The 25,013-nt window shown below is 35.2% G+C and overlaps 6 protein-coding genes and 2 long non-coding RNA genes across 11 annotated transcripts; 4 read left to right on the top strand and 4 right to left on the bottom strand.

Moving 5' to 3' along the window:
* The first annotated feature begins 5,367 nt into the window (after window positions 1-5,367).
* Window positions 5,368-5,857, top strand: LOC123013248. The gene is made up of 2 exons (XR_006413257.1): window positions 5,368-5,505; window positions 5,561-5,857. It is a non-coding gene; the product is annotated as an uncharacterized LOC123013248 (long non-coding RNA).
* Window positions 5,858-10,856: 4,999 nt separating this feature from the next.
* Window positions 10,857-12,682, top strand: LOC123012775 (phospholipase A2 group XV-like). Of its 3 annotated transcripts, none has more exons than XM_044410899.1 (5): window positions 10,859-11,125; window positions 11,288-11,656; window positions 11,706-11,933; window positions 11,982-12,276; window positions 12,323-12,682. In XM_044410899.1, the coding sequence occupies exons 2-5, from the start codon at window positions 11,389-11,391 to the stop codon at window positions 12,543-12,545; spliced, it is 1,014 nt and encodes a 337-aa protein (XP_044266834.1). In that variant the 5' UTR covers window positions 10,859-11,125; window positions 11,288-11,388; the 3' UTR covers window positions 12,546-12,682. The 3 variants fall into 3 exon arrangements, with proteins under 3 accessions (XP_044266833.1, XP_044266834.1, XP_044266835.1); XM_044410900.1 differs by having other exon boundaries at window positions 11,252-11,656; XM_044410898.1 differs by having other exon boundaries at window positions 10,857-11,656.
* LOC123012777 lies at window positions 12,673-12,968 on the bottom strand. The gene is made up of 2 exons (XR_006413233.1): window positions 12,830-12,968; window positions 12,673-12,779 (listed from the first exon to the last, which is right to left on the bottom strand). It is a non-coding gene; the product is annotated as an uncharacterized LOC123012777 (long non-coding RNA).
* Window positions 12,969-13,267: 299 nt separating this feature from the next.
* On the bottom strand, window positions 13,268-15,750 carry LOC123012609 (TBC1 domain family member 20). Its single transcript, XM_044410643.1, has 5 exons — window positions 15,301-15,750; window positions 14,693-15,251; window positions 14,313-14,639; window positions 13,849-14,058; window positions 13,268-13,797 (listed from the first exon to the last, which is right to left on the bottom strand). The coding sequence occupies exons 1-5, from the start codon at window positions 15,449-15,451 to the stop codon at window positions 13,782-13,784; spliced, it is 1,263 nt and encodes a 420-aa protein (XP_044266578.1). The 5' UTR covers window positions 15,452-15,750; the 3' UTR covers window positions 13,268-13,781.
* Window positions 15,751-17,010: 1,260 nt separating this feature from the next.
* LOC123013445 (uncharacterized protein At4g17910) lies at window positions 17,011-18,523 on the top strand. The gene is made up of 2 exons (XM_044411956.1): window positions 17,011-17,120; window positions 17,169-18,523. Exon 2 carries the CDS (start codon window positions 17,186-17,188, stop codon window positions 18,515-18,517), a length of 1,332 nt encoding a protein of 443 aa, XP_044267891.1. The 5' UTR covers window positions 17,011-17,120; window positions 17,169-17,185; the 3' UTR covers window positions 18,518-18,523.
* Window positions 18,521-20,635, bottom strand: LOC123013444 (EGF domain-specific O-linked N-acetylglucosamine transferase). The gene is made up of 4 exons (XM_044411954.1): window positions 19,817-20,635; window positions 19,149-19,758; window positions 18,998-19,100; window positions 18,521-18,801 (listed from the first exon to the last, which is right to left on the bottom strand). The coding sequence occupies exons 1-4, from the start codon at window positions 20,493-20,495 to the stop codon at window positions 18,637-18,639; spliced, it is 1,557 nt and encodes a 518-aa protein (XP_044267889.1). The 5' UTR covers window positions 20,496-20,635; the 3' UTR covers window positions 18,521-18,636.
* Window positions 20,532-21,899, bottom strand: LOC123013451 (protein CUSTOS-like). The gene is made up of 2 exons (XM_044411964.1): window positions 21,163-21,899; window positions 20,532-21,112 (listed from the first exon to the last, which is right to left on the bottom strand). The coding sequence occupies exons 1-2, from the start codon at window positions 21,302-21,304 to the stop codon at window positions 20,670-20,672; spliced, it is 585 nt and encodes a 194-aa protein (XP_044267899.1). The 5' UTR covers window positions 21,305-21,899; the 3' UTR covers window positions 20,532-20,669.
* Window positions 20,657-24,978, top strand: LOC123013449. Of its 2 annotated transcripts, XR_006413272.1 has the most exons (7): window positions 20,657-20,787; window positions 21,540-22,075; window positions 22,139-22,222; window positions 22,279-22,377; window positions 22,439-22,519; window positions 22,576-24,078; window positions 24,135-24,978. XR_006413272.1 is itself a non-coding variant. In XM_044411961.1 (5 exons), the coding sequence occupies exons 1-5, from the start codon at window positions 21,589-21,591 to the stop codon at window positions 22,677-22,679; spliced, it is 855 nt and encodes a 284-aa protein (XP_044267896.1). In that variant the 5' UTR covers window positions 21,524-21,588; the 3' UTR covers window positions 22,680-24,978. The 2 variants fall into 2 exon arrangements, 1 of the variants encoding a protein (XP_044267896.1); XM_044411961.1 differs by lacking the exon at window positions 20,657-20,787 and having other exon boundaries at window positions 21,524-22,075; window positions 22,576-24,978.
* Window positions 24,979-25,013: the final 35 nt, after the last annotated feature.

The raw sequence follows: 25,013 nt of genomic DNA, 5'->3' as shown, positions 1-25,013 counted from the left end.
ACAACTATTTTGTTCCAGAGAATGTAAATAATAACAGAGGCGATCAAAAGGAGCCGAGGGCATTTTCATTCGAGGGATTAATGATGTGTATTCCAGAGATATATACAAGCTTTTCTTTTAACAGACTAAATTAATAATATTAACATAAGAGAATATTAAATTTGTCAAAATATTTAGTTCATTCAATTGAAAATTTAAGAATAAAAGTCGGTTTCAAGAGTTTGTTTGTGTCAAAAAACACTTAAAAGATTTAATTTATTCAATTCCAATTTATTTTAAGAGTAAAAATTGGTATTTCATTTATTTTATTCCAGGAGAATAAAATATCAGACTATTAGACAAAAATGAGTGAATATTGTTGAGAGGAAATATTAATTAATTCTATTAATTACCAGTTCAAGTGTTGAAATGTATCGAAAAATTTTACAAAGTAAATCACAATGGCCTGCCAGATAACAGTGTTTGTTGTCTTTTTTCGCTCGATACCATCTTCGTTTTTCGCTGAATCGCGCATTGTCTTTGATAAACGAGCAACACCGAATCGGCGAAATAATTCAAGTTGTTCGTTTTCAATTAAGCTTTTCAAGCGTTGATATTCTGAAATTTCATCCGCTGACATAATCTCACGAGTCCGCCGGCAGTCTCTCATTGTTCTTCGTTTTATTGTATTTTTGCCATTTAAGCCCGTCGCGTTTTAATGGCTCTTTTACGCGAAATCTCCGTTCGAAAGTTTACAACCTCGCTGTCTCTCGTAAAAGCTAACTGTCCGTCTTGGATTTAAAATTCAGATTCGCAAGGGTGGCATGCGGGCCGCCCCCCATCGATCTGATAAGCGGCATGTCATCTGGCTGTGGCATGTGCCACATGGCGCACTCATCGTGCGTATCATCCCGGAGTAATTAAAAAAAATACTGGGCGAGGCATAAAGAGTAAACACGTGCCCATATACAGGGATTTTTTACAGAAACGATGCTGATACAATAAACCGCCTAGCCATATCTGTAAATCGTAACCCAATTTACTCGGAAATGTCATGATTGTGCTTAATGCGCACATTACTTTCCATATAAACCAAAAAATTAAAATGGTAATATGTCCGTGTCGTGGCGATTTATGGCGAGGGAAATTTACGAGCGCGCGAGAGCCACCACACCAACGCCTTAGACCTTAAATGCAGGTCCGAGCAAAGCAACCAAATGCTTCCTCTAATCATAATAATATTCAAATATTATAGTCACTTTTTTATTTACAATCATAAAGCAAAAATCAAATTACCTTGTATGTGAAAAGTTGGAAAATATGACATTTCAACTTCATTTAACAATTGATATGAAATAACAGGTTCAGGTTGTGAAATGACTTTCTTATCAGTTGATATGACAGTTCAGGTAATATGACAGTTCAGGTAATATGACAGTTCATTTTCCCAAAAGGAAAAAAATCACAACACATCATAATACAACCAGAAAGCTTTTTGATTTAAAAACTAAATATAAAAATTAAAAAAAAATTGCGGGTTCTACTACACAGAAACCTACAGTATGTCCCCGGATTAATTTTACAAGAAAAAAATTTTTTTTTATTTTACGCCAGAACTTCAAAGGAAATTTTTTCTGCTTTACCTGAAACGAGCAAATCTGAAATTAAAGCTTCATTCATCGTTCTGACTCAGTGGATTTTGGGCTTTTTCTCTGGTTTTTAAATGGGTAGTAATTAAGCGATCAGTAAATAATTTAATTTTGATCAGTGTAAAATGATAAATGATCAGTATTTAATTAATTTTTCCTCAGTAAAAAATTAAAAGTGATCAGTATAATTATAATATTTTACACAGTGAAATAATAAATGTATAATAATAAAGTAAAGCGAGCACAGTATTTTACTGTAATTTATTCAGTAAAAAATCCAATTTGCACAGTAAAAATAATAAACGCTCGGTACCTTTAATCAACCTAAAATTAAAAAAAAAATTATAGTATATTATTATACTAGTTTATAAGCAAGCCTTTAAAACAGGCGCAACGGGTTTAAGAGCACGACGCGTCAGCGGAGTGCTTTTAACGTCGGAAGTGTTTTAAAGGCGTTTATAAACGAGTGTTATACGCATTTTTTTTATTATACCTGCCCATTTACGATCTTTTATGAGCATTGAAAAAATGTGAATTTACACAATAAAATTATCAAAGGTTGTTTGTGAATCGTTTTCGTAGAGACGGTTACTAGTTTACGTTGTTAAGCACATTTTTTCACGTTGTAATTGGTCCAGACATTTTACTATTTTTTGTTATCTAGACAACTTCAAAATTTCAGCGTGCTATAAAGACCAAATTACGCACGCTGCAGCGTGTTTTAATTTAGGATTATGATGCAGGTATAATAAAAAAATATTTTTGATTTTACGCCAGAACTTCAAAGGAATTTTTTTTTGCTTTACCTGAAACGAGCAAATCTGAAATTAAAGCTTCATTCATTATTCTGACTCAGTGGATTTTGGGCTTTTTCTCTGGTTTTTAAATGGGTAGTAATTAAGTGATCAGTAATTGATCACTGAAATTAATTTTGATTTGAAAATAATTTAATTTTGATCAGTATAAAATGATAAATGATCAGTATTTAATTAAATTTTGGACAGTAAAAAATTTAAATTGATCAGTAGAATTATAATATTTTACACAGTAAAAATAATAAATGTAATAATAAAGTAAAGCACGCACAGTATTTTATTGTAATTTGTTCAGTAAAAAATCCAATTTGCACAGTAAAAATAGTAAACGCTCGGTAACTTTAATCAACATAAAATTTAAAGAATTTTCATACTTGGTTACATAACAATGTATGATGGCCCCTGCGCAAGAATGTTATTTATTATTGGTACTTATTTTTATATTACTGAATATTTATTATTATTGGAGGGTGGTATATTAGCCAGGGCCCCTGAGCAAGAATGATCTTAGCAAGGACTCGAAACTGTGAACAAATGGTAATCAGTCAAATCAGCGTACGCCGCTTCTTGCATTCTTTACTCCTGATACCACTAAATTAATTAGTTTTGCTAGACATTCATTCATTGTCTTTACTCTGCATTTATTATTTTTACTAAGCATTTATTATTTTACTGTGCATTTAATTTGTTCCTTTTATATCATCACATTGGCGGTTTCATTTTTTGACAAAAATGCCACTTTGACAATTAATTAATTAATTGAATAATTAATGTTCTTATTAAAATCTTTGTACTTTTTATCTTAAAGCTGCTTCTTTGAGTTGCCATTTACCTTTTAAAATTGTTTTTTACTAACATTATTGTTATTTAACTTGCGTAAACTCATCTGAGAGAGTGAAATCTTTATCAAAACAATTAAGAAAAAAATGAACTTTTCTTTCTACTGAGTCAGAATAATAAAGTTTGAAATAGTACAAATTTGCTCGTTTCAGATGAAGCAAAAAATGTTTTTCTTTTGCAGTTTTAGCATAAAATTAAAGATAATTTTTCTATTCTCTTGTAAACTCAATCCGAGAACATACTGTATATTGTACATATTTTCGAAAAATGGGGCAGTTTTTTAGGTAATTATTGTGAAAGTTTTAACTGGCCACTCTGTCATGTGTACATGTGTTATGAATGAATTTTTCTATACCTAGATTCAGTTTCTTCACGTAACGTTTGACTTTGAGAAACATTGAAGTAAAATGTCAATTAAAATTAGCTCCTCAATCTGTCCGCTTTGCTCTTATTTTGGCTAACGGCTTTTGTCAGTATGCTCGTGATTCTATCTTAATAAGAACTTTTGTCTGGCATTACGCAACTGTAAACGAAAAGTTCACGACATTTAGAACCGTCCCGTGTCCATCAGCCTAATTTCGGCTAAGCTTCCACGAACGGTGACTTTGAGAGCAATCTATCATGGCTGACCTATTCTTTGATGATAAATCGCTCTGATAATGTGAACGTTAGAGTAACGTTATTGATTTGCAAATTATGATGAAACTGTCCACCTACACCTTTGTCTTGGGCAAGTGGTAGCGACCACCCATGCAGCACTCCCGATCTAGAGCGGGATAATCCTCGCGAGGTGATATTCGGACACTCCGCGACCATAAATCAACCGATCCGATTTTGATATCTCCTCAAAAGCAACGATCGAGTTTCGTGACTGAAATCGGTGTATCGGTGTCAGGTGGATTTGATTAATCACGTCACCTATTTGGGCAAAAATCTAGTGTGGGACCGCGGATCTAACGGACACGCTTCGAACAACAAAAGGAATTAATTTAAATCGGGGAATTTTACGATTTCGTGACTGCAAATGATGCCGTTTCGAACCTATAATTAGCGAGAAGTGATCGGACGAAAAATAGTTGCAGAGATTGGGATCGGATTTGTGCACTCGGAGGGAGATATTCGCAAACATACTTTCTAGAAGAGCAATCTTTCACAGGGATCTATTTACACCATTGTACCGATGCGAAATGTTAAATGAAAAGCCCGGTGTTCACTTGACAAATCGCCTCCAATTAAACCATCGACGTTCCTTCTTCGACCAATAAAAACCAACCGGTGTTTTAACAACTTTTACCATTGTAATTTGTAAATTAGCCTCTGAAATCACGATATGTAAATGAGCTTTGCATGGACAGACATACCATTCTAATTCCAGACGAATTATAAATGGCCACTGTTGAATTGATAAAGCAATTGATAAATTGGATTCACTCTGATCGTCTGATATTATCTGGAGCTATTTTATACCAAAGTTATTAATATTCAACGAGGAAGCGGACCGGGGACCAAACACGGATTTGATGCGATGAAAAGGTGAATCTCTTTCGAAGCGGAAGTCGTAAATTGGGAGAGTGGGCGAAACACCGTTTTTGAATACCTCTTATTGACTTTCTTGAATATTTTTATTTTGAATTTGGTGCAATATACTGAAAATCTCCGGTCCTCCGCAGTGAGCGAGGCCCAGGAAGACACCAACAAGGTGCCATCTTATGTTTTTTCTCTTTATATCCTCACAACGGTACGTGTTACGAAAAAAATAGTTATGTACAAAATTAAAGTTTATAAAATTTCCCACAAGGCGGTGTTTTTGGATTTTGATGATTTCTTTTGCACTCTATTTGTTATAATTAGACTAAAAAAAATAAGGAATTAACGTAAGGATTGTTGTAAAATGTGTAAGCATTGTGATTGGGCAGTTTAAGGTCGGCCATCATTTTAATCTAAAAAAACCAATCACTTTAGATTTTTGGATTCATTCAAAAATTAATGCAATGATGTGATTGGCCCGTTTAAGGTCGGCCATCATTATATGTGAATAACCATGGAGAAACCAATCATTTTAGACTTTAGTTTCATTCAAAAATGTTCGAAACTGGTAATTCGATTTTGCGTTCATTCATTAGGAGAATTATTACAATTTTTAATAAAATTATTATGTATGTGCCCTTTATGCGCTCTAATTGTCTTATTACTACTACTGTGATTGTGAGTGTTATCAGTAGGTAAGTGGTATCGTTAAATTGTGACAGCGAATTTACACCTTACATTTCGTTGTAGGTACCTACTGTAGGACTTGAATAGGAAATAAAACCATAATGAAGCTTAAAATATGTAGAAATAGGAATGTTAGTGTTTTACGCATCCGCCGTGCTTGCAAATACAAGATAAATAATTGTCGACGAGGGAATGGTGAAACATAACCTCACTTTCTTATAAGGTAGGTACGAATGGACCGTTTTCTACAAGCTGGAGGGGCCTATAGGACATTTGCATTCTACAACCGGCAACCAACATTTCGTTATATGTAATTACTTTTGCTGTACTAAACATGACATTAAGGTACCCTAATCCAAAGTGAGTGAGTTTTTTAGTATTACAATATTTGTTAATTGTTAACGCTAAAACTATTTAAGATACAAAAAAAAAACGAACAGACTGTCTTGTAGGAAATTGTTTAAGCTTTAATTTAGTACATAACTATTTTTTTCGTAACATGCACCGTTTTCGGGAGAGAAGCGAGAAACTATAAAAGGACACAGAACCTTCTTGCTGACCCCTTGCGTCCCTCTCACCTCGGAGGACGGGGAGTATTAAATTTTGGTAGTCAATGTCATTGGCTAACATTCTCTCTTATGTGGATGTCAAATAGCTATCTTGAAATTGACGGAACTTCCTACGAGCCCCAACTGATCAGCTACCTCAACTTCAAAAAATTTTCTTTCTATAGCATGGTAATTATTTTCACTTTGTTGAAGTTAAAGACACAATAAAATATTTGTTAATTAGTTTTTGGTGTGCTCTTTTGATTTTATATTCATTCAAAGAAAGTTGACAACAGACAAAATTACACAGGGACACTACTTTTTTGACAAGAAGATGATATTTCAAAATAACATATCTTAGCAAAATTTAATGCTCGCCATTCAATAATTTTGTTTCCGTGATATTCTCGTGAACTTTTTGTTAAAAATTAGTGCATATATTTGACAATTTTTGCCTTACGAACTGTTTTTTTTTATTCTTTTTTTGCTCACGTTAATACCTATAAGTAATAAGTTTTTTTTTTAATAAATCAAAACTGGAACTGTAAACCTTTTAGTAAAATCACTATTTTATTTTGAAAATTAATTGGTTGTGGTATCAAAAAAATTCACAGAATTGTTATTATTATAAGAATATTATTTAACTCTAAAATATTGGTACAAGATCTGAAGGTAACTGGAATTTTACTTTGTTACAAGAAATAACAAAATCATAACTACGACAATGAAAGACAAAACTCACATTATAATTTTGACATTGTTATCATTTTATTTGCTTTTGTCTTAGTTTTTATCAAAACTTGAAGATCTTCTATTTAATCCTTCTAACGAAATGGTTTCCAATAGGTTTGATTTGTTTTTTCTTGATTTTTTTCCAAATTGATTGCAAATATTAAAATAATAAATTGGTTGATGATTAATATATTTTGTGAAACTCTAGGTTGGCACTAAGCCAAAGTAGCAGTTCTCAAACAAATAATAAAAATGATTTATTTACTTTCATAACATGAATTTTTATTTTATGTGTTAAAAGTTTTAATTTTTTAATACCGTGCATATCATCTTCTTTAAATTTTAACCTCAAGACCTAGAAAACCAATTTGCAATATTTCTGTAATTTTCTTGTTAACTATGAGTCGCAGGACCAATATCCTTTTTTTCATTATGTAGGAAATGAAGAGAGTTTTTTTAGTGGTACTAACTGTCTCCGAACGACCAATAATAATTTGAGTTTTTGAAATTGAATTTTCAAATTTGCATTGAGTTTTTGAAAATGTCCTATTTGCGAGTAGTTTTTCCATCTAACTCGCTTCCAGTAGCCGCTCGCTTATCAGCGCCTATCATTCAAACCGTATCACGATGGCCCGTCAGATCCAAACACGGCCACTCTTGTAGCCATAACCGTAACTAAACTGTAATAATGTAACCAGGATGTAATGCTACGCGCTACTATTGAACCTGCAGGTGGTACAACATGATCGTCCTTACATTTCTGTCATTCCGTCCAATCCGCGACTCTCCACTCTATATCCTATTCCAACTCGTTTGAAAATCGCTAACTACTTCCCAGACTACACTATCTATAGGATAATTAAACAGTTAATCCGGTCTTAAGAGGAGACAAATGGAGTGTATTATCTCGGACGTTGGCTTGCGCACGGATAATGACGTTAAATTAGATTTGTCGCTACTGTACATCACAGGGGACGTTTCCGTTATAGATAGAGAACTTATCCAAAGCAAGATGCGATTAATTATTCGTGCCATTAGTGTTTTAGTGCTCTCGTAAGTTCCGTTTACCGAGCCGAAAAAATCCTAATTTCTCTCGTTACAAACTTCGTCATCGTGAGCTTTCATTTTCGAATCAATTACGTTTCCTATTGATACTTGCCTGCTATTATCTGCGAGAAAAATTACGTAACTAGTTCCAAAAAATCGATACATTTCGAGTTGGCGTCGCCTTCTTGATTGTAAGCAATCACTAGAAGATCAATTGTATGAAATCGGGTGATTATCGAGCTTGTTGTTGTTGTTTGACACTTTAACTTTATTCATTTAATTGGACCTGATATGTGATTGACTTGTTACGTAACGTCACGTGAGAAAGACGATTTTTAACAAATGACTTTTCTCAGGTTAATTAGTACCAATAATGGGCATATTGAGTGTTTATTAGACACGAGCTCCGTTATTATTTTGTGCTTGGATGGCTCGCACAATAAAATACGGGAGATGACTTTAATGAGCTACGTAAAATCGAACCACGAAAGAAACTTTTCTTTGCTATGCTATATTTACAGCCTGCTCGAACTAGGATTTAGTTACAAGCAATGGAATAGTAACAAAATTTGATTGAATATCAGGCGGATTTTTTCGTCATTTGCTTTCAAAAAACAATACTCGTAATTAATAAAAATGTTTTAAGAATAAAATTTTGTTTGTCATTAAAAAAAGTAATAACAGTAAAAAGAAATTGAGGGCGGTTTTTTAACTGTGCGCAATTTTCCCAATTAGTCCCGAATTTTATGTAAAAATGGAATTAAGCCGTCAAGCAGTCAAAAGTGTTTATCTCAGTGTGGCCAACTTATTTTGTTGTGTATCACGCACAAATTTCTCCTGTTATCGCTCTAATCACTATTATTAAGCCCATCACAGACTCCCAGACCCGGATTAAGCCCCGAATTGCAGCACTGGGTCAAACAGTTTTGTAAAATCTCTCGTTTCATTGTCGAATGTTTTCACAAGCTCGGCCGAAAGCTCGTTTAAACTCATACCAAAACCTAAAGAAACATCATTTAACAATTGAATAGCCGCACTTGTCGTTGTTACGACCCGAACAAAAGAAAATCGGACGCATTGTTACCCACACAATATACACTCAGCGAAGAATTTAAAAAATGCAGGTTTTACGCCCAAACACCTGAAAAAAGTGTCGCAGAACGAGATTTTCGCACCTTTGGACGACTGAATGGAAATAAGGGAAGCGTGACGGATTTGAGCGAATTTTTCGAGTGGGAACGGCAAACAACGAACTGGAAATAAGCTTGCACAATCGGAACATCTAAATGGGGCCCAGAGACAACATATAATTTAATAAGTGCTTGATAAAGAATCGCCACACATGAGAAGCTAACTGGATAATATTAATCATCGAGAATTACAATATCCGAATCAGACTCACTCTGTTATTATTTCAAGGAGTGTTATCTGCATGACGCAATTATAATCATTAAATTTTGATTGAACTCGGTATCATGATTCCAACAAAGCGGGCACAACAGAAAAACTGGGAAAAAAATATCAAAATTTTATTTTTACTGCAAAACCGGTGTCTAAACCACAAAAGTATTAATTTATAATCGATCATTGTTATGTATTTTAAAATAATAAAAAATCACCAAAAAAAAGGTGTCTGCTTGGTTGCATATTCTAAATTTTGATTTAGTTGAAAAATTATTTTTGTGGCCCTTTGATCGAAATAGTGGTTCGATTTACGCATTGTTTCTGCTCCGATGGTCCCCTGTCAACTCTTCTTATTGTGTTTCTGCGCGCTTTTGTCTATTGGACGTCTTTAAGTAGCGTTAAATAAGACGAAGCTCTTGAACCGTATCCATCACCGTATTATATCAAGGTGCAGCATAAATTACCGTGGTCTCATCACAATTACCTCAACTAATTGCTAACCGAGCCCCCACGTGCCAAAATTTCCCAAATTCCGGAAGAAAAACCCGTTTGGTTGGACAATAGTGGAATGGTTTTAATCTTGTGTCTGAGGGATTAGCTTGTAAAAATGGAAGAGGAATAAATAGAGCTTTCATCTTAAAGTCAGATCGGAGGCGATGTTGCGTCATGAAATACTCGCTCGAGACGGAATATGATGATAAAGAATTCCGAGGATTGATCGAAATCGGATTTAGACGATTGACGAGCACGTGTGCGTTGATTGTTATTTATGGGACGAAGGGATTATAGACGTAAAGATGGTGGTAATGCGGAAGAGAACTGGCAATTAATGACGATAAACAGCCCAAGTGGGGGAGTTACCGCCAATGTAATAATAATATAGGCATGTGAAATTAAGGAATGTATTACTGGTTGTCTGTGCAGCAGCATCAGACAATTAGTTTCGCAATAACAAATTTTATTGATTTAAATGGGAAGGTATGTTGAATACCAATTTGTAGCATCTAAGTAAAACTGATGCCTATGTATTCAAAAATTTAAATTTTTAATAATTCTTAGATGCCTTTGGGGTTCTTCATCACAGGTCCTTGGATGAGTGGAGCTAGACCCGGTTGCTGTTTCTGCATTTCTCTTTATTAAGTATTACACAAAAAGGAACGAGAAATGTCAAAATGACACAAGTCACTATGCTTATTACGAGTCCAATCCATTAATCGTCATTTTCTTGAACACTTCCTTTTTAAGTAAAACTTATTTACGATACCTACCATAAAATACCACTTTAAAAAATACTATTAAAAGATATTTTTTTTTACATTTTGAAAATGAAGGGGAAAATTCAGCTGTTTTACCAGAGACGCTAATGGTATTTAATAACATAAACTACAAAATTAAGCAATTAAAATGTAAACATCATGATAAAAACCTTAGAGGGACCAGTGGCGTCCTTTTTCAAATATCGCAATAATAAAGCGAATCTACACGCCATTTCATACAAAAATTCCCCTATTTTTTAAAATGTACTCGTCCAAGACTCGTTTTGGTCATCTTCGTATGTACGGCCAGGTCAGATGTTTTTGAAATGTTTGCGCCCAATGTTTTGGGAGTTGTTACGCCACTGGTGAGGTGAAATAGTTCAAAGTTCAAGAAATCTATTTGTGATTGCGATCATCTGATGTTTCACCCGCGTCAGCAATACCTCCAAAAATAGTTTTATTTCAGTTTAGCTCACATAAAATTCAATTTTTGTCCTTGTTCAGTTAATAAACAATTCGCTGCCACTGTTGACAAACGTCAAAATCATCTGGTCAATAATTGTCAATTGTATCCAAATATCAGTGTTTTTCAATAAGAAAATATCATGGTCGATTTAAATCGTCCCAACGAAACGACCTGAGTGAGTCAATTTAATTATTTTCTTCCCAGTCAGGTCAAAATTAACCGTGAAAAAGCAAAATTTTCTCGACGATGTCAGCTTCACATAACCTCAAAATCTATAGTTTTTTCCTTATTTTGGCGGTAGCCCGTGGCGGTTTAAACCCCATTGTATTAATCCCAGGCGATGGAGGGTCTCAAGTCGAAGCCAGACTCAACAAATCAACTTCGGTGCATTACATTTGTGAAAAGACAACGTCGGATTTTTTCAACATATGGCTCAACATGGAGTTGCTGGTCCCCCTTGTTATTGACTGTTGGATTGACAATATTAAATTGATCTATGACAATGAGACGCGAACAACACGGAATAATGACGGGGTCGAGATCAGGATACCCGGGTTTGGGGGCACCGATGCAGTGGAGTGGCTGGATCCGAGCCATGCCTCTGCAGGTGCGTATTTTAACAGCATTGCCAAGACTTTAGTGAGTCTGGGACATGAAAGAAATAAGACGATCAAGGGGGCACCTTACGACTTCCGGAAAGCACCTAGTAAGTGTCTCACTTGGCTTTTAATCTTCAGTAAATTGTGACATTTTAGACGAAAATCAACAATTTTTTATCGATCTTAAATCCCTAATTGAACAAACATACACGGAAAATAACAATCAGCCCGTTATTATCATCGCACATTCGATGGGGGGCCCCATGTCCCTCTTTTTCCTCAATCAGCAAACCCAAGACTGGAAAGACAAGTACATCAAGTCTTTGGTTACACTTAGTGGGGCTTGGGGGGGCTCAGTGAAAGCTGTCAAAGTCTACGCCATTGGTAGCACTCAGTGTCAATTTTTGTCAAATATTAATTGAAAATTTCAAGGGGACGACTTGGGGTCTTACGTTTTGAGGGAAAGCGTCATGAGGGAGGAACAAATCACCTCCCCCAGCCTTGCGTGGCTCCTCCCCTCCAAACTCTTCTGGAAACCCGACGAAGTCTTGATTCAAACCGAGCGAAAAAATTTCAGTTTGAGCAATTTACAGGAGTTTTTCCAAGCGATTAATTTCCCCGTCGGTTGGGAAATGCGAAAAGACACGGAAAAGTTTCAATTGGATTATAGACCGCCAGGGGTTGAGGTGCATTGTTTGTACGGAGTTGGAGTTGATACAGTGGAAAGGTAGGTGGCGTGGTTGAGGAATACTCGCTCCTGATTGGTTGTTTAGATTGTATTACAAGCCCGGGACGTGGTTGGATGGTTACCCGACCTTGATTAACGGTGATGGGGATGGCACTGTAAACCGTAAGTCGCTTGAAGGGTGTCTCCATTGGGGGAATCTCCAAAAACAGAAAGTCTACTCGAAGCAACTTCCCAAAGTTGATCATATGCAAATTCTCAAAAATAAAGACGTTTTGAGCTACATTGCGAATCTCATAAACGACGTGTGATGATATTGTTACCTAGATTTAAAAATTTGACTAAGATTTAACGCTGTTACTTCCCTTCTCTTCCTGTTTTTGAGTGGTTTTTATTTATGTTTTATATTTTGTAATATGTCATCGAAAATGATAAAAATTTTGACCTATTCAGTGTTTTATTGGTGTTAACACATTGGAAAAAAGTTATGCCTCAGGGGTCTAGATCTTCTGGAAACGTAACAGGGGCGGGATCAGAAACATTCTCTAGTTTAAAAACATGTTATTTTCAATTTTCAATTTTTAGAGCTTCTTACCGTCACTTGCAAACCACATTACAGGCAAAAATGCCAGAATTAAAAAAAGAATCAATTTCATCATTTTTTTGTTTGACGTTGAAATACACAACTGAACTAAAAAATGTTCAATAGCCTTTAGAATGTACTTAGGTTTATAACTATCCCATAATTACACCTAAAAGCGATAAAAATACATTAGTCAGGACTAATCAAGAACCTTATCATTGCTTTTTACTTCTGATGGCCATATTTTATTTTTTAAGCTTATAACTTGCGTTATTTTTACTACGAAAATGTTTTAAAGAAAACTATTTTATTTTGCACCTAATTAATTAAATATAATAAAAAAAATCTGCTTCTTTTCGTGATGCAAGCGCTGCTCAGTAACAGTTTCTTCTAGTCCCTGACCTTCAACCTTGATAACTTATCGGACATCACAAACCACGAAAACGCAACTTTTTTAATAAAAACTTTATTAATCTCTTTATTTATACGCCTTAAACTAATACAAAAGATTGCACTTAATTACATTTACATTCACATAACAAAATATAAAAATACTGATTGTATTTTCTCCTATAACACAACATAAAAAGCGGATGTCCAAACACTTCACCGTATATAAAAATAAACAACTGGAATTCAAAATAAATATCACACTGATAATAATTTTTGGCATGCTAAAAATCTCAACCATTTTATTTTGGTACAATTGTCTCCTCTGTATTTACATGGGTTTGCTCAAAACGTGGTAACAATCCCTAAAAGCCTCTTATTTACAACAAGTGTACAGTACTTATGACCTTGATAATGATCATTTCGTGGTTGAATAAACTTTATGTGTAAATTTGTGATAAACAACAGTTGGAACGATTACTCTGCTTTAAAAAAATAATAAATAAATAAACTAGAAACTTGTATAAAACCTCTTATGCATCATCGTCTTTATGGGTCCCACTGTAATTAAATGTCATGTGTTAAAAATACTGCAAAAAAACGATTATTTAATTGGTTGTGGTACTAGGAAGTTTGTTTACCCGAAAAAACTGTGAGAAGAATTTGTCGTCTTGAGATAATATGCGTAATATCCAAGCAAAACCGTCGCTGTGGCAAACAGCAATCCATATCGACTTCGGTAATTGAAAATCAACCAAGTGGGCATCTTGTTACTAAACCTCACCCAAAGGGTGTTATTCCTATTGAGTCTTCTCCTAATTCTCATTTCTTCTTTCTTCCGCTGTTCAGCTCTTAAAATAAACCAACCATGTAACACATTACTCATAAACATAGCCACACACAAAGCGAAGGACTTGGAAGACAGGAATTCGATTAGTACAAACGCATCGATTTATTTCAAACTTTTTACAACTAACTACACTACACATTTTTCATCTTATTACTACGAAACAGCAGAGAAGAAATCAAAAACCAGTAAAAGCGAAGAGTAAACAAGCTTTTAAGCAAACAGTACAACTTCTTAAAAAAGCTCAAGTATACGTACTCTTTCTTCACTCTCTTCTTCACATCGCCTTCCAATTTGTGAGGAGGATGGTTCTTGTAGTATGTTAGCGCCCTCCTCAAAATCGCCTCGAAATCCAAATTGTCGGGAATTTGGGATAGGAGACAGTGGATACTGGCCATGTCGCAACCCTGTTCAAAAACCTCCTCGCGCCGCTCCACCACCAGCGCCGCCGCCACATAAAGGGGCATCAGGGGTGGAGTCGCCAGGAAAAAGTCATACAACCGCACCACGTCTTTGTATTGGTTGAGGGAGTGCCCAAACCAAGTCAAGTACCAGGGGAGGGCAAACATGGTCCCGACCATAGCCCTAAAAGCCCCGACATGATGGATTAACAAATAAATGCCCTCATCCCAAATTACCTATCCATGAACTCGTACAATTGAGGGTCAACCCGACTCAAAAGGGGGTAGATGTAGGTCAATCTGTATGAGGTTTTTTCCATTGTGGGCTCCATGCACTCGCGGAGATGGTCCGTGCTGAGGCGCTCCATGATGCTGAAGCCCAGGGCTTCGCCCACCACCAGCAGGAATGTGATGGCGACATCGTGGTAACCCTGGTAGTATCGCAAATGGGGGTACTTGATAATCACCCTCAGAATTAAGACAGTAAGTTGGTCTTGTAACGCAAGCCGTTGCTTGTATGGAATGCCAGGGGGGAACCGCTTGAGAGACCGGTTTACGTCCAGTACGACTTGTTCGTATTCACTGTGACTCGATAGTTCCTCCAAAAGTGGAGTCTTTTCCAGGTTATTAGGGTCAAGCTCGAGCAACAATGGCCAAACTTTGCACCGCAAGTCATCTCCGACTAATCCAAACTCGTCAATTGCCAACTCTTGGTACGTTTTCACAGTCGAATTGTTGTTACTCAAAGCGTCCTCAATCAAAGCGCGTTTTTTACGTTCCGCTTCCGTTTCCAGGTCTACGATCAGGCACGATGAACCCCCGTAACAACAAAAATTCTACTTTACCTCGATCAAATTTTAACTCCGATCTGGTGTCTTCGTTCTCATCAAAATCATTCATCTGGGAGCCCTTCTCAAAATCACCCGATGATTCGTTATTTAGGAGTGAGGAAGTTTCCTCATCTAAACTGCTAGTCTCACACTCCTGGGCCTCCATCGTGATTGGAATCACTGTTTTTCGAGGTGCTTTATTTGGATTTACATTTACAAAGCGGAAAAAATTTGATTATAACCTCAACAATGACACTTAACAGCTGACAAATGTCAAAAACGGGTCAAATGAATAACACAGAGGCGGCGCACTTTCACAAAGTGAAGGGGGCATGAATAATTCGATGTTTATTTGAGTCGCTGCACGTATAATTATGACTTAACAATTAATAATCTTCACGTGTAATTGGCATAACCACGGGTCAAACGATAGCAAAAAAAATGTAAACATCGTTAACTTCCGTTAATTACCTCTTTTATCTTTGAATGTTGTATGGAGAAAAATAAGGAAAAAAACAAAGCTCAATAAGCATTTATCGTAATTACTTGCAAAGGAGTAAATAAAAAAAACATCTATTAAGAAGCAGTATTAAAATTTCATTATCAGGTCGACTTGTTGAAAAAACCTTCTTTTAAAATCGCTTCGTCAAAGATGGCTAACTTATTTTTTTTAAATAATATTTGAATTAATTGTGTTCGATATTTAATTTTTTTTGTTTTTACCAAAAAGAGAAGGTAAGTAGCCCTGAAGTTGTATTGCCAGTAAATCAAAAGGCTGCTTATTTATTTGAGAAAACTTGAGTCATACAATACTTGAGTCCAATTTTAATTTTTTCTCGTTGCTAAATAATAAAACTCGTGACAAAGTCGCCAAAACTCGTCTTAAAAGTCACTCATATGACACCTTAAATCCAAATTCCACGTAAAAATGACGAATTCGTTCGAAAACTACAAACAAATCGACGACATAATCGACGCTCGTAAAAAGTTGGGTCAATACAACGTCTCTAAACAGTCGACTCCCATAAATTATAGATATGCCTACTCTAGTGCGGCCACTGTTAGCGACAAATTCATACGATTTGAAGAGCCCAACATGTTAATAAGCGAAGGCGATTATTTTAACAACACCTCTGATATAAAGCCCACCGATTCAGAGGTAACAATAGTGAGAGTGCGTTGCGATGGACTTTCATTCAAGCGAAGACCCAGCAAATGGGACATGCACGACATCGCCATCCCAGGGGACGGCTCCCATCTGGGCGAAAGCCCCTCAATGGTAAATCTTGCGACTTTAGTGCAACAAAACGACGAGTATCTCGTACCCCTGTCCTCGTGGGACCCTTATTACAAGCAGGAGGAACATAACGAAAATCCGACCAGTATCAAAACTGAAAGGCGTTCAGATGAAGATTGCAGCAGGGCGGCGAGTCAAAACTCAGAAAATAGCTTGAGTTTGGACAGCAAGACGTCGAATAGTCGCAGACCGAGTTTGGCGGGAAGAATTTCAAAATTTTTGAGGCGGCACTATAAAAAATCAAAAACCCTACCGGAGACAAACAGCCAAGATAAAAACTCCCCCAATAATTGAGGAAAATTATTGTAGTTTCGTCGAATCGACAAATCTAGTGCTGTTACTTTATTCCACCATAAATAAATAAAATTAGGAAATGACTAAATTAGGCTTTTATTATTTAATATTAATCTAAATTTGCTGCCAACATTTAAAAATTGAAATCACTAAGGGTGTTTCGAACTAAGGTTATGTTGACAAAATTCAATAAATTGTTAATAATTTATTATACGCAATTACAATGTTACGATAAACAACACAGGTATCCCATTTACTTTAGTCTAAACCAAAGAGTATAATGATTTTTCAGATTTATGATTGCTCAACATGTCTCAACATGAGCGAGTCCCCCGGGACCACTTGATGCATTCCACCGGGACAACTCCTTATGAAATTGTCGCCGTAATTCTCCCATCCCTTTTCTACACCACAATCACCTCCATAATCGTATCACTCCTCCAAACTAAAACCAAGAGCCTCCCACTCCAATTCAGCATTGAATTCCTTACTCTAGTCCTCCCCATTATCCTAAATGTCACAGTATTATCGGACTACACGGTCGAACTATTGTCTACATTTTTCATCATTACTTTATCGCTTATTTTGTGGCTGCGGAGTTCCAATCCTTTGTATGAAAAACCACCAAAAGCCCCCCAAAATCGTGATTATCTCACCAATAGCCGGTCCACCATCAACGTAATTTCGGTGGTTGCAATTCTGGCGGTGGATTTTCTAATTTTTCCGCGCCGGTTTGCTAAAACCAAGTCATATGGATACAGTCTCATGGATGTCGGCGTGGGGCTGTTCATTTTCTCTAACGGAATCGTGGATACGGGGCAAACTGACCTGGGGAAGGCGCTCAAGGGGTCTGTACCATTGTTGGTACTTGGTGTGGGGCGCTTTTTTGTCACGAAATTGATTGGTTATCATGTGCCTGTGACTGAGTATGGAGTTCACTGGAACTTTTTTATATCACTAGCGGTGATCAAAATCGTGGTTTCGCTTATTTTCGGGGTGGTTAAAGTCAAATATATTTTTATCAACGCGACTATGTTGTTGATATCACACGAGTCTTTGTTACAAAGTGGTTTAAAAAACTTTGTCATGGGCAGTCATAAACGTAGCAATTTTTTGACGGCTAATAGAGAAGGAATTATCTCGTGCCTTGGATATGCCTCCCTGTATATGTTTTCGACCAATTTTAGTTATTTTGTCGGGTTGAAAAAAGGGCCAGAAGGAGTCAAGAAAACTATAATCAAGTTTGTTTTCTTGACCACTTTGATGTTGTTCTTGTCACAAATATGTGAAAAGTATTGTGGGATTTCCCGGAAATTGGCAAACATGGCGTATTGTTTTTGGGTACTTTTCATCGGGATTTTCATGACTGGACTTTACTATATTTTTGGAAAAATTTTAGAAGACACTTTCAGAAATAAACTACATGTCAACCTCCAACTACCGTTCATTCTTCAAGCTATCAACTACAACGGTTTAGTTTTTTTCCTTATCAGTAATTTATTAACCGGTCTAGTCAATGTTTTATGTGATACACTTAATGTTTCATCTGTCATTAGTTTAGTCATTATATCCGTTTATATGTTGATCAATTGCGCCATTGTATGTTTCCTCTTTAAGAAACAAATCAAATTAAAACTCTAAAAGGACTTTTAAGTGGTTTATTTATCTCGTTTTTACCTACAAATAAATAATTTTGTAAAAAAATAAAAAAGAGTCAACATTAATCTTATTAGTAACAATTAGTCAAAATTCGTAAAAAATTACAATTCGTCATGGTCCATTTCATTATCAACTTTGGAAATAAAATTTTTAAAGCCTGGATGACTTTCAACGTGCTTTGCTGTCTGTGCAACTAATCGTAAAAACTCTTTTACGTCAAAAGAGTAATTGGCGAATTTGGCATGAGCCCCGCCATCGTGAGTCCCCTAAAAAAGCGTTTTTATAATTTTTTAACTTACAATCTAATTACTTCCAAATAAATTATTAATTTTTAATTAATAACTTTTGTAAATTTTAATTTTCCTTTTAAATAAGGGACTAAATATGTTGAAAGATGAAACATTACTTTGTTTTCATTTGCTAATTAAAAAAAAAATATAATTAAATGAAGAAAATTCTTACGTCTTCCTGTGACTTTAATTTATCCAGTTTCTCCCACGTGACATACTTGAGCCCCCTTAACCTTGCCAAGTCGAAATAACAATTTGCATCTTCACAGTTGTACCTAAAACCTTATAATTATGCTTATTGTCACTTAATTTCAATTAATTACAATTCGAAAACAGCCGCCCAGTCCGGTAAAAATAATAAATGCGTCAAGCCAGCCCCATGCACACCAATTAAAACATCGGAATTGCGCGTAATTTCTAATTGTTTCTTGAACGGAATTTGCTTATTGTAGACAATTTTTTGTACTTCATAATTGCGATTTTTTGCCAACGCTTCAACGAGTTCATCCTCGTTCAAAATCCTTCGATATTTCGTGTCCCGTGTAAGAAGCGTAATTCGAATTTTTTTGTTTTTGCGTGGGTGGAAGGGGATTTTGAGCCGGTGTAAAATGTGTTGAGAAAAGGCATGAAACAGGCCGCTGTTCTCACACCCGTAGATAATAGGAGTATTGTAGTACAACCCGAAAATCATGCGGGGCAAAAGGGGAAACACCACGTTCTTAAAACAGACAGTTTCGCCTCTGAAAGTCTTCAAATCCCAAACAGGGTGGTCGGTGAAAGCCTCCCAAGTGTCTCCAAACGCCGATCTGTAGGTATAAGTCTCCCAAATTAAGACATGAACGTCGGTAGAAAAAGCGTCCCATTGGGTCGAATTCAAGTGTATTGAAGCGTATAGATTGAGGAAATCGCAGAAGTGGTGGTACATATTCACGGCTAAAAACAAAATTCGGGTCAAAATTGGGCCCCAACTTCGGGGGTTGTGGCCACGTACTAGCGTCTATTTTCATGATAAACGTGGGTTTCTCTATCACTACATCGCAATCGCCTTCGACTATCGGCCTACGCGTGAGTCTAGCGAAATACCTCATTTCGGGGCCCCAACTCTGCAAGGGGCTTAAATGGTCCGTCTGCTTATCCAGTTCCGCTTTTTTAAAATCGCAGTAGCCTCCAATCTGGCCGTCTTTCAACACGTCCATTTTGTACCTGATTGGATCCTCGCGTGTCCGCAAATCGGTGAAATTTATCATAAGGTTACGCCCCCGACAAAAGCGCAGATGTTCCGAACATTCGAGAGAGCTATCGTCGGCGAAAAGGGGCTCACAGAGGAGTTTCATTTCGCGTAATTGTTGCTTAACAAAGCCGAAATCAGCTTGAGTGTAAAATGTGTTAATTTGGTCGGATTTGGACTTAACCCAGCCTTTGTGGTCTCCTGGACACCGGGGGACTGAGTAGCGGTTTGATTCCGGGCAGTTGTATTCGTAGCCCCAGCATTTGGGGAAGTTTAGAGAGGTTTTGTAGGGGCACTGGGGGTCTTTGTCACATTTTTCTGCGATTTTTGGAAAGTTAGTAAAGTAATATGGTAAGTGAGATTCAGGGAGGTTAATACTGGAAAAGTTATCACAATAAGTACGAGTAGCTATAGTTAAAAATACAATAAAAAAGGGAAACATAGTTGAGTAAGAAACACTAAAATGCGGCTAAAATAAACTAAAACGTAAGAATTAAGCGACGAATAATCATTAGGCGGTTTTTTGGAACGAGTTCGAGGTTAGCTTACAAAAGTTAAGGTTAAGTCAGCGCTGCCAACCTAATAAAATGATTTTAAATTTTAAAAAAATCTTGCTTTATTTAAGTATGAGACCTTGTTCCGTTTGGTAATAAGTATAAACAGGGGCTTTGCTACGTGTGGACCAGTGTTTTGTGTCTTTTTTGCTTAAAATATCATCAGGACTTACAACAACAGTACGAAATTTAGCCTCATTATCGCTTTCGTCTTCAACTTCACTTTTCTTCACTTGTGGCATAACCTTTCTTATTTTTACACTAATGTAGTGTGGTGAATCACGAAGTAACTTAATTCTACTTTTCCGCCGTTTTGGTTTTATGAAATTTTCATAGTTTTTAGTTTCGAATCTGTCCTTTAACATTTTATCTAGGATTTGAGATAAATGTTTGGCGACGTAATTTTGGAACTCTGGGGACACACGAAACAGATTAAACTGGTCGTCCTCGTCCTTGCTACGACGTAACGATTCTTGTTTCGTATTTTGTGGCTCTTCGGATTTTGCTATAATTTTTTTTGGTTAAAGCATAACATAACCTTAGTTTTTAACTTACATTTAGTTTTGTTATACAACGCGTTATTTAAGAATTGGTCGTCGGCGGCTTCACGTAATTTATCCAAATCTTCGTCTTCTGAGCTGTTTGAAGACATTTTAAAGCACAATTTACTGATTTGATGAAAAAATTCAAAGAACATAAAACTTCCTAGGGACTTTTGTTTCACAAGGATTGTGAAAACTATAATAGTAAAAATTATAATTAAAATTTCAAAATATTGTGCAAGACAAAAACTAAGAGGCACAATTTTTAAAGAATAATTTGTTTTCAAGTGGTTGATCTAAATTTTCACATAAAGTAGTTTCTTAAAGTAAAATTTTATTTTAAAATAATAAATTAAAATTTTTGACAGTCAATTGACAGTCATTTGACAGTCTTAGGTATTTGCGACGTAGTGAAGCAGCTGAATTTAAATTTACGAAAATGATGAGAAATGAAAGTGATATATTTTGCCTGAAAGAACCGAAACTTGGTGAAAGCGATGGTAGCCAAATATACTCCATGAGCGGTTCACCTTTTTCAAGAATAAACAGACGCCACCAGCAAAGCAACGACGTCTTCCAATTTGATTTACCCTCAAAAACTGAAGAGTCTATCAAACTTCCTGATACTGCAAATCCTGAAATTGAAGAATCTGAAACATTTGAACAAGCCGACATGGAAAGCCCACAGGAAGAAAAACCAGAGTTGATTATTCAGGAACTTTCTGTAGAGCCGAATATTTATCCTGAAACTGAACAGTCTGAAACACATGACTCAACCGACAAGGAAAGCCCACCTGAGAAAGAAACGGAACCTATTTTCGAGGGACCTTCTGGGCAGCCAAATGTTTCATCTTCCAACATGATACGCAACCCCGTGACGGGTGTAGGTTTGGAAGCCGATGAAATACATGAAAAAAGACATTATGGTCAGCAACTATAATTCAATAAAATATGTACTTAACAATACTATGAAATTATTGTCTATGTAGGTTTGGAATTGCAAGCCGATAAGGAAGGTGATGGATCCAGAAGACATTATGGTCAGCAGTTGATACATGAGAAGGGGCATTATGGTCAGTAATTGGTTCAATAAACTATTTGAAAATACCTACGATCAAATTATGTGTAGGTTTGGAACACAGTTTGGAATTGGAAGCCGATGAGGCAAATGCAGCAGGTCAAGTCACCCGTTGGGAAGACGATAAAGTACATGAGAAAAGACATTATGGTCAGCATCAATAATTGATTCAATTAAGTACTTAAAAATACAATGAAATTATTATGTCTAGGTTTGGAATTAGAAGCCGATAAGGAAGGTGGATCCAGAAGACAGTACGGTCAGCAATTGATACATGAGAAGGGGCATTATGGTCAGTAATTGATTCAATAAAATATTTACTTAAAAATACAATAAAATTATGTGTAGGTTTGGAATTAGAAGCCGAAGCCGATGAGAAAGATGGGGCAGGTCAAGTTACCCGTTTGGAAAACGATAAAGTACATGAGAAAAGACATTATGACCATCAATAATTGATTCAAGATTCAATATAATATACCTACTTCAAAACATTATAATTATATCCTTTTTCATTGCAAAAATGTTCAAAAATGCATAGGCATAATAATTTAATTATCTTAGCTTTTAGTATAAGGATGAAATGTATTCTTAACATCACTGATAAAACTAAAGCTTTATTTATCTTTTGTTAAAATAATAAATTGCATGAATTAAATCATGAAATAGTCAAAATTAGACTTTCAATGTATGTATATATTTATTTATGCATTGGGACACCCCAATATCTCAACAAAACTATTGACTTTTATAGAAGGCAACTAACAAATAACGTCATTAATTAGACCATATTACTCAATATTGGAAAATAATTAAAAAATATCGGCGATTCAAATCTAGTATACTTAAGATTACGTTGTTAACAAAAATCAATAAATTGTAATTCTGGGCAAATTTCTGCGCAATTTTATAATTTTATCCACAAAGCAAATTAAACCTTTTAGGGACTTTTGTTTTACAAGGATTAGCCAGTGACAAAGACATCAACAATTTCAAAAAAAAATGTATTTTGTGTAAATCTGTACAAAATAAGCACAATTTTTAAAGAATAATAATTTGTTTTAATATGGTTGATCTAAATTTTCAAATAAATTTTTTCTATATAAAAATTTGACATTCATTTGACAGTAGGTATTTGCGACGCAGTTACAATTAAAGTTTAAAAAAATGACGACGAATCCAAGCGATATTCTTTGCCTGAAAGAGCCGAAATTTGGTGAAAGTGACGGTAGCCAAATATACTCCATCCACGGTTCGCCTTCGAGAATCAACAGACCACCAAGAACTCAAGAACCTCAAGAGTGCTTCAACATAAATGAAATTGCAAATCCTACCGGTAAGGATAAGAAAGGTGGATCCATGAGACATGATGGTCAAGTCACTCGTTTGGAAAACGATAAAAAACATGAGAAAAGGCATTATGGTCAACAAAATTGATTCAATAAAATACCTATGCTTACTTAAAAATATGTATCCTTTTTTTGTTGCAAAAATGTTAAAAAATGAATAGGCATAATAATGTATTTTTTTAGTTTATAGTTATTACGATGAAACGGTGATGTGATATGTATTAACATCACTGTGGAAAAATAATAAATAGGCATTTTTTTATTAGCTTTTAGTTATAACGACAGTACGGTGATGTATGTATTCTCTTAACACTACTAATGAAAATTAAAATTTTATTATCTTTTGTTAAAATAATAAACTGCATGAATTAAATTATGAAATAGCCAAAATATTAGACTTTCAATGTATATATTTATTTATGAATTTGAACACCTCAATACCTAAAAACAAAACTACCTATTGATCTTTATAAGTATAAGGCATATATGAATTTCACAATATTATGTAAGTATATAAAAAAAATAATTCAACAAAAATCAATCAATTGTTAATAATTTCAGAATTCTGAGCATACACAAAACTGAAGAAATTTTAAAGCGCAATTTCATGTTTTTATTGACGACGTAATTTACAAAATCCAAAGCAAAGTAAACCTTTTAGGGACTTTTGTTTTACAAGGATTAGCCAGTGATAAGGACCTAACGATTTAAAAAAAAAATGTATTTTGTGTAAAATGTGTGCAAAATAGAAGCACAATTTTTAAAGAATAATAATTATTTTGAATGATTGATCTAAATTTACAAATAAATTTTTTTTAATATAAAAATTGACATTCATTTGACAGTAGGTATTTGCGACGCAGTTACGATTAAAGTTTAAAAAATGACTACGAATCCAAGCGATATTCTTTGCTTGAAAGAGCCTAAATTTGGTGAAAGCGACGGTAGCCAAATATACTCCATCCACGGTTTGCCTTCGAGAATCAACAGACCACCAAGATCTCAAGAACCTCAAGAGTGTATCAACATTTCTGAAATTGCAAATCCTACCGATAAGGAAGGTAAATCCAGGAGACATGATGGTCAAGTCACTCGTTTGGAAAACGATAAAAAACATGAGAAAAGGCATTATGGTCAACAATATTGATTCAATAAAATACCTACCTATGCTTACTTAAAAATATGTATCCTTCTTTTGTTGCAAAAATGTTGAAAAATTAATACGCATAATATTGTAATTTTTTAGCTTATAGTGATTACGAAGAAACGGTGATGTGATATGTATTAACATCACTGTAGAAAAGTAAATAGGCATAATAATATTGTAAGTATTCTTAACATTATTGATAAAAATTAAAGCTTTAGTATCTTTTGTTAAAATAATAAATAAATGAATTAACCAAAATATTAGACTTTTTTCAATGTATATAATTATTTATG

This window comes from Tribolium madens, unplaced genomic scaffold (assembly GCF_015345945.1).
Source record: "Tribolium madens isolate multiple individuals breed KSU strain unplaced genomic scaffold, Tmad_KSU_1.1 Scaffold_96;HRSCAF=242;Tcas5.2_LG5, whole genome shotgun sequence".
Lineage (NCBI taxonomy): Eukaryota > Metazoa > Arthropoda > Insecta > Coleoptera > Tenebrionidae > Tribolium > Tribolium madens.
The sequence above is the reverse complement of the archived record's forward strand: the minus strand, read 5'-3'. Positions and strand labels throughout refer to the sequence as shown.